The sequence below is a fragment of the Chanos chanos genome, chromosome 9 (assembly GCF_902362185.1).
Source record: "Chanos chanos chromosome 9, fChaCha1.1, whole genome shotgun sequence".
Taxonomy (NCBI): domain Eukaryota; kingdom Metazoa; phylum Chordata; class Actinopteri; order Gonorynchiformes; family Chanidae; genus Chanos; species Chanos chanos.
The window spans coordinates 16,110,847-16,120,327 of NC_044503.1; the positions used below are offsets into that span (position 1 = coordinate 16,110,847).

General features: G+C 40.1%; 1 protein-coding gene across 1 annotated transcript in view; it reads right to left on the bottom strand.

The window, feature by feature from the left end:
* LOC115821419 (metabotropic glutamate receptor 7-like) overlaps positions 1–9,223 on the bottom strand; it is a 39,114-nt gene extending 29,891 nt beyond the window's left edge. Inside the window, exon 1 of the mRNA XM_030785248.1 lies at positions 8,714–9,223. Coding sequence (XP_030641108.1) covers positions 8,714–9,223 — 510 coding nt within the window. The remainder of the gene's footprint in view (positions 1–8,713) is intronic.
* Positions 9,224–9,481: the final 258 nt, after the last annotated feature.

Here is a 9,481-nt window from a genome sequence, read left to right on the forward strand (position 1 = left end):
CTCTCTGCACATTAAGTACAGATCAGTTACCTAAAGGATAAGCATTTCATTAAATGCTGAAATAAATTTTAGTACATTTCTCCTAATGCCCACTAAATAAATGCACTTTGCATTTTATAGATGTGTAATTAGTAATTGCACACAGCTCATCACAATGTTGTACAGGTTTGGAACAGAAGTCTCTATATGAGTCTTTAAGCATGTATGTATTATGTAAATAGCCAAGCAGCGGATCCTCCATACCTTCCCTCATGCCCTGTTCATGTGAAATCTAAATGTCTTTAAGCACGGTTATCAAAGTGACATTCTTAGTGTTCCTCCCCAGCAGGAGACTGGCAGCCGTTCTGTAAAAGAGCCTGTGTTTGTGCAGGGTTTCCGGCTCTAATCTTCTACACCTGAACCTAATGTTCCAGGTCTCATTAGGACCCTCATTAACTGGACTGGGTGTGCTTGTTTAGGGCTACAGCCAAATCTTGCATTCACTGCACCTTTCCAGAAGGATGATCCCTCTATCACGCTCTGTGGCACACTAAGACTTCAGTCCCAGATACTATCAACGATTATATCATCCATTATCAATGATGACGATGCAAACTGTTAACCCTCCAGTCAAACACAAATATACTAGTTGAGATATAGACAAAATAGAGAATAAAGTGTTCATTAACTTCCAGCGGGAGAGAAAGTTCCTTCGACCTGCAGTAGAAGTTCTTCCCATGAAGGGAAGCAATGCATGCAAGTTCTGCCCTTTACAAATCCACCTTAGCCTGTCAATGAAGGCCCTTACACACCCCAAAAACATTAAGGTTATGGTTATAATTTAAACGATTATTAAAGAGCAAAATTATTGTGGTCATGGCATTCAACAGAAAAAAGACAAAACACACATCAGGACTGTTTAGTCATAAATACACATAACTAATCAGTGTAGTAACATGCACAACAATGTTAACAACAACAACAACAACAACAACAAAAATAAACTGACATTTATGCATTCAGAAGTATCTAATTGGGAAGGAATATGTAATTAGGAAGCTTAGTACAGATATTTTTTCCAAATCTCTGCAGTTGAGTGGATCATGTAGTCAGACTGGATAACACGCTAACTCACGCTTCACAGTGCACAGGGCACGCTTCATATTTCAACAACATTTCACCCCAAAGTCAGACTGACCCATACCTATTTTCTCTCTACCGTATACATGTTTGCATCCACATGTAATAACTGTATAAAAAAAAAGACAAAAAAAGTGGCATAAAAGATTCTAGAAGCAATAAATAAACAAATAAATGAAATGATAAGATGACAATTGGATTAAACTACTATGAGAATTATTAAAAAATCTAAGACACTGAATGGATACTGAATATAGAGACAGATGAAACAGATAATGAATATCTTGGTTTTGATATTAGATATTTTTCCATAATTTTGAGACAGAGAGGGAATAAGTTGAGTGCCAGCCTACCACAATCTGAGAGCAATTCCTGAGAGTTTGTTTAAACAGACACAGTTGTGGGGCACGAGCGACTGAATATCTGTCTGTGATGACAACACTTTAAGAGTGAATACGACAACTGTGCGGGAGCAATGGGGATACACGTGCACTGCAATAATTTGAAGTTTGCTTAAATTTTTGTACCCATACATATTCAATACATATGGCATTAATTCAGCGTCATTAATTGCACATGTTCTTGTTAAATACTGAGTGGGAATCGTCTGTGTTAAGACAGATGATAAAAACATCATGTGCTGTCACTCAGCGCTGAGAAGATAATTCAGATCTGTATGCAGAATGACTGTGAGTGCTCACGCACATCATTTATGAACCAACTTTGACTAATTTGGTAATGATGCTTTTAAAAGAATGCACTGCTGGAATACAGACAAACGCTCTCATCCTTTTTCACTTTGACACAATGAAACATGCCCCTCTGTTCCATGCGAAATGTTCTTATCTTAATGTTGATCGGCTAGCTCTCACATATTTGGCAACTAGCTAGGTACCAAACTAGGACCAGACAGTGGACCAAAGTTGATCACTCACCCTCTCAAATGGACTTTTGGAGCAAATTTTAACAGGTAATTTCTCCATGCTCCATAAACAGGAGGATCATTTTTGAAAAATGGACTTTTTATGACCATTACATCAGCTTTCATTGCCTCCTCAGATGATTTTTACAAAGACATTGATTTATTGTCCCATAACCCATCATGGCTAAGTCAACGATGAATTTCTACATAAACTATTTTTTAACTGTCAAATGGGTATAGAAAAAACAGGGTCTGTTTTTTAAAAATTTTTTTATACCAGAGTAGGATTTTGAGTGATGTGTAATCTTGTTGAGAGTGTTCTCATTCGTTTTCGTATCTTTTCCCATTAGTCTCGAACATCTTTTACTGTCGCTCTTTAAGATAGCATATATAATACTATTTTTACTTTGGTCAGCCCACAAAACTCGCACGATGATGTAAGTCCTCAGTATCAGTTCCAAAGAAGCAAATGTCATCATGTCCTCATGTCAACAAGAAAGAGCTTCCCCTTTCAATGCCCTCCTTTAGTTACTTAAAGCATGGATACACTTAGTCATAAAGATACGACATTAACACCAATATTAATCACATATAAAAGGAATAACTGTGCTAACCTAAGGAGAGTCGATGTTTTTACACTCTGTTTAATTAACATTGTTGAAATGAAAAGTGTAATTTGGTATGATTACATGTGGGCTTGTGATGTTAATAACAACATGGGGGGAAGAATCAAGGAGTCAAAAGATTCATATGTCAGAGTTAAATATTTTGTTACTTTCCTCACTGGCCAGCGTCACTTTGGAGACTTTAATACTCAGTCATTCACAAATAAAAAGAAACTTATATTGCTGAACAAATAAGCAACGGCAAAAGAAATCTCACATGAAATTAGGGTAGTATGAAAATCGTTGGTGCAGCATCCTTTTTCAGAACGAATGCAAGTGAAAACCCTGTTTATTTTTGATGAAGATCTGCAAGTGAAGAAAAGCTATGAGAGGCTTACTGCACGTCAGTGGCCAATTTGGCAACCCTCTTTTCGACTAAAGTATAATGTTTGTTTTTGACAAACACTGTCATCTTTTGGGGTAAGATGTGGAGTTGAGCTTGGTGTGGATTCGCAGCCTTTGATCATATGAGGTTGTGATGTCACCGCTGACCAGAGATATGACTTTCCTTCTGTGGCCAATAGCATGCATTTATCTGCCATACACAACCAGACACAGTCTATACAGGATCACCTGGAATCAGGAAATGATAAAAAAAAAATGAACATTTTGAAAACTGAGTAAAGTATTTCATATGTGGTTTTTTCACAATGATGTATTTCTCACGTCTTACAAAAGAGGGAGTGGCATGATGTTTACGCATTATTTGATGCTTTAAATGTTCTTAAAAATCACTGCATTCCTCCACCTGAGGAAAAGAGCCAAGAAAAACGACCGAAAGGCTAGAGAAAGAAAGAACAGGACTGTAACAGATGAATGTACAGTAACTCATCAGCTAGTCCCAGGATAGGTTAGTAAGGAGACCACAGAGGATGAGAGCCATAAGCATCTCAGGTCCTACAGTGCTACACATGCAAAGACCTTCGTAATTTCAGATATTAGTGCAACAGGTCTGAAATCCCTAATCTGCTTTAGCGCCTATCATGTTGTGGTGGTAGAGTCAGGTGTGCTGAGTTAGGGCAGGAGAAAATAAAATCCTGTGAATCCTCTGGCTCTCCTGCAGAGCCCAGGCCTGTCTAAGACTAAATACACCTGACAAGTGAAAGGTCGCGATACGACTGTATGTTTTAATTCTGACAAATGATGGACAAGCACAGCAATCGCTTCAATGACCGGTAATAACCCGCCAGTCTCAGAGAAAGAGACGAGGGACGGAACCGTGGTTTGAAATGGAAGGCAAGAGATAGAATGATTGACGAATGAATGTAAAGGATAAGAACTGACAAAGGCCACACATACACACACACAAACACACAGACACATTCTCAGTCTGTCTCATATTCATTTTAATATCATGCCAGTGATTTTTTGAGTGTGATGGTTGACCATTTCTTAAAAAAAAAAATCTCTCCCACTCAAGAAAAAAAAAATCTTTTCTGTTATGATCTGTTGCTAATTTCAAGTAGTCATATTACAAAACAGAATGGTTTCTGGTTTCTGACTGGAAGTTAAAAAAAAGAAATGTGAAGGGAGCCCTTTTCTCTATCGTTGTGACTGTCATTCCAATTTTGGCTTTGTACAGAATGTATCCTAAATTCCAACGGATTTACATTTGAGCATCCAAATCCTTTCAGCTGATTTCAGAGTCTCTCAGCTGCTGCAGCTCCTACACGGTTGAAAGAAAAGGAGCAAAAAAACAAACAAAAAAAAAACATCGAAGCTCGTTGGTTGAAGTAAACCAAAATAATCTTGTGAAAGATAATCTGATTTAAGTTTATTCACTTATCGGCTCCCTCTCTCATGTATATATTACTTCCTCACGCTTCTGTAATCTTTTATTTAGCAGTTTACGTCAGAGGCATTTGAGTTTGACTTCGTTTGCCAATCCACTGGTTTTCTGATCAAATTTCCGCACTGGCTTCAACTTAGGTATTTATGTGCTTTGGTCTGTTTGCATAAGAGGTTCTGTGGATGGGCATGTGTTTTTCCCTGGAAAGTGTCTCAGGTGTGTTCTCACTGTCTGTTTCTCCTCTGTTATGCTTTTGCCACTAAACAGCACTGAAGGCAGCTCCCTGAGGGAACGCAGCTCTTCCACTAAGTTAGGCCTCCAACGGACCGAGAGAGAGAGCGTCTTGTGGAACGACGGAAAAACGCTTGTGTGTGTGTGTGTGTATGTGTGTGTGTGTGCATGTGTGCTTCAAGACATGAGTCATGGAATGAAGTAAGAACAGTTGTCTGTATGTCTATATGCATCCTCTGGTATTACGAGAGGGTGAGGAAGAGTGCGGTGGACTGTCAGAGAAACCTCTGTGCGTGCGTGCGTGCGTGTGTGTTGTGTGTGTATGGGTGGAGAGGTAAATGTGTGAGTTTTAGCGACTAAAATGACGGAGAGGGTTTTGTGCGTGAAGTCTCTGTGAATTGGGCGCACCTCCCAACTGTCTTTTCTTCCTCGCTTCTCAGAGTCTGACTGCAAAAGTAACATCTCTCAGCTTCCTTTGAGGAAACTCCCTGTCACAGGCAACTCCAACGCTTTAACTGACAGAGTACGACTTTCTGAATGTAACAGAGGGAAAGAAATGCACATGTGTGAATTTTTAGGGTGGTGTGGGTGTTGGTGTCTGCGTTGTTTTTTTATTTATAAATGTTGAACATGGAGAGTAAGACTCACAGTCTTGTGTGTATGTGTGTGTGTGTGTGTGTGTGTGTGTAAGTGCTTGCATGCATGTGCCAGTTGTCTATGTACAAATGTGTCTATGCCTGTGTGTAAGTGTGCACGCGTGTTGTCTGTGAGTAAGTGTATGTATGCTTTTATGCATGTGGGTGTATGAATGTGTACATGTTTATATGCCTCTATGTGTGTGTTTGTGTGCATGTTGTCTGTGTGTAAGTGTATGTGTCTTATGCACAGATGCATACACTTACTGTGTGTGTGTGTGTGTGTGTGTGTGTGTGTGTGTGTGTGTGTGTGTGTGTGTGTGCACGTGCTCACATCTTTGCAAGCATTTTTAATACAGTGTCACACGCTTTAGGGAAGCAGCCTTGAGGGAGGATACCACATTCTACGGCCTGACGTGCTGGTGATGTAATGGTATAATGGAATCCGCCAATGTTTTATCCATGGGGGATATTGTGTTTATCCTATTAATACTGCATCATTCACTTATGGAAATGAATAACTGAGCCGAAAAAGAACAAAGATCCAGATTGTTATACTAGCTCTCAGAGGAGGGGCTGGTGGAAGGTACAGGGAAAAATCCTTCATTAAAACTCTTCTTACCAGCATATCTTTATAAAAAGCAGAACACTGACACACACATGCTCATGCACACGCGCGCGCACACATGCACACACACACTCACTCACTCACTCACTCACTCACAGACACACACACACACACACACACGCACACACACACACATTCACGACAGCCAATTAGTGCTCAAACCCTGGGCTTAGACATTCATAAGCACAGAAATTCACTTGTACAGAACAAATAAAAAATACTCCACAAACGAGTGGTTAATGATGTTTATGTATGTCTGAGTCAGAGGTAGCGAGTCACAGAGAAATGAGAATAAGAGAGAGAGAGAGAGAGAGAGAGAGAGAAAGAAAAGAGAATGAATCAAATTCCCACATTTGCTCTGCCTGTGAAAGTCTTCTACATTCACTCTCATAGTTGAATAGGTTAGCAATCAGCAGTTCCCAGACCAGAGAAAATGAGAGGCTTCTGCCAAACGTTTTAAAATAAGTTACCGTGTAATCCTTCCCTCTGACCTCACAGTCACAACCTCTTTGCCATGGCAACAGTACCAGTCATTTCTCTGAGATACCTGTCACTCCCTGTCTGCCACACTGGGAGTCAGGAAATCTGAATGGAGAATTTCTCCAATTAAGACAGGTGTTTTGTTGTTGTTGCTCTGTGTTGTCTTGGTTTGCTTGTAACAGATAGAGGTGACTCCAGAACTAACACCAGACATGTCTTAAAGTAGACAAGGAAACATCATATGATAATCCATTCACACAACCTGTATGAGCAATGAATGATTAAGTTGTTGTTTTAGTACAGCAGTATCATAAAAAATACAATGATTCTGGAGAGTAGACAAGTGTCCAGTAACTGTCATAACTGGTGAAGATCATAAGAGGCTGAAAACATTCAGAAGTGAATTGTGTTTTAATACAAGTGATTTGTTTTAATAGAAGTGATTTGTGTTTTAACAGATTTACTTTACCACATCAGTGATATTCTGTTATAGGTCAACAACCATAACTTGACTCATAACCACTGAAAAGACTGTGTGATGACTCCCACTGAAGTGTGTGTGTTTTGTGTGTGTGTGTGTGTGTGTGTACATACGTGTGTGTGTGTGTGTGTGGTGATTCAGTGAGACAGCAGGTGATGGCTGGTTCTCTATGATGATTATGGCCTGTCACAGTGAAACAGCCTTCCTGAAACCACTAATATAAACGTCGGCCAGTGAGAAGCCCTCTTTTCAGTGGTTTCATTCGTACCTGCTGAACACAGACACAGCACCCTGGGGCTATGACTGGAAACTGATAATATTGAAAATGATAACATCTCACTATCAAACACTGTCAGGAATGGAAATCAATAACCATATAAGCGTGTCTACTTAGTTAATTAGTGGTTAATTAGTTAGTTCAGTTTTGTTAATTAATTTTAAGCCTGTTATGGATGAATCCAGTAAATTGCTATTGCAGATTGATCAGAATGATTCCCTACAAGATGCCAGTTTGATTCTCTTCATCTCAGCGTGATGTTGACTTGATGGTTGACCTCAGGTTTGTCTGTCAGTCAAACACACTGACTGAAAAAGACTGAGGCGAGACAGAGTGTTGGCTCTTTGGTTTATAGAAGATTGGAGGTATGTGCTGGCAGTTAATAACCATAGAGTCGCCGGCTTTGAAACCCATGTGGGCATCGCTGAAAAATGAATCGATATGTAGGGCTGCAGGTTCAAAGTGAATAATAATTATGGATTAATTTTCCTGGTTACTTAAAGGGTTAAAAATGGCAAAAGTGGTGCTCTTGAGATAACAGTACTAAGTTATGGATAATGGATTATCTATTGTGTCAGTTGGTGTCTATATATGAGAATCAGAACCAGTCTTTGAGTCATCCTCACCATTTTTCACCAAAGCGATGCCAGACCATGGAGTACAAAAGATCTGGACAATGGACAAAGTCTTGACAATGTGATTTTGGCTTACAGTGATCTGCTGCCCTTAGACAGTAATGAACTTCTTATACATCCAGCTACCTCTGTTTCATACATACAAGTAGGCCTAATTCCTCCAAATTTGTTTGTAAACACAAGTGAGCATCTAAAAGTTACTGATGTGAGAAATGTATTTGTGTTTCTTGTTAGGAGGCAATCAAACTTTCTGTTTTGCCAAGCTTTATAACTAATTTAAAAACTACAGGCCTGTGAAAACAAAATATCACTTGCTTCCAGATTTGCAACAGCCAATGTGTTTACTCTGTCCAGGACAGCAGCAGTTGTGGTTATATTAATGTAAACTGTAAGTGTACTATAAATGTACTATAAATGTACATTTATTCACAGTTCACTGTAATGGGATTTGGACTAAAAACAGCAGCTATTGTACTTCAGGACTAAAGTATTTGCTCCTCACTTGTAAATTCAAAGCCCTTCAGTTTGTGTGAGCGGGTGAATCATGGTACTGTTTAGTTTGCTGATCACAGACAAGATATGGAACAGCTCTTAAAAAACTGCTCTGAGCGCTATAGAACCACCAGCAGTCTGACCCAGAATTTAGAGCAAAACCGCGAGCCAGTGTAAAATAAATTAAATTCTCTAAACTGCGATGTTTAAAACGAAACCCTTGAAGATGAAAACCGAACAAACGCATTTGTAATCTAAAATATAAACTTTAAACTTCTGCAAAACTTTTCGTTATTTCAGAAAACCGTTGTCTCTCTGAAAGGCGTATGTTGAGTGGGGAAAAGTAGGCTGTAACTGACCTGAAATAAGCGCAGTATATTTGCCACCATTATGGACACAGAGCTGGCCGAAGCCCCGATAACGCTTATCACTTTCTCCGGTTTGACAAACACTGGCGCCTCTCCGTTCGTGCATTTTACATCAGATGTGTCTTTCTGAATCAGAGCTTGAACGAAAGTAAGGGACTGCTCGAGCGCATACGTATCCCGGGAGCAGGTGTCCAAAATCCGCGCGCCTAGGGTAATATTTGGCAAAAGTTGGTCGTCACTGTTAATTTGGTCCAACGCGTACATCATAGCCTCTAGGCGATGGATTCCGTTCTCCGTTTTGATATCTCCACACGGTTCCCCGTCGGGACCCCGCGAGTGGACCGGGAAGAGCCCCCCCAGGGTCAGGTGTCCCTCGGTTCGAATGGAATGGGGCGCGTAAATTTCCTGTGACAATGAGAATTCCACAAGCACCCTCATGAGCCACAAAACCTTCCACGGGAGATGGGGATTTAGAGTCGTTCCTGGCGCGTGTCGGACCATCTTCTATCGGAAAAAACCTGAGAGGCTATATAAACCACTTGAAATGAAAAGCACGAACCGCTCTGGACTCAGTCAGCTCAAGATCATTCCTCCAATTACGGAGATGATTCACCTAGCTGAGCGGGAAAAAAGCAAGAGGTTTTGGATTATTTATCCAACCAGCGGCCATCGCAGGCTATCTCCGCTTCTGAGACACAAGCATAGGTTATCGTCCTAGTAATTAAGCTCCAAATAACACAGGATCGTTTAGAGTACACT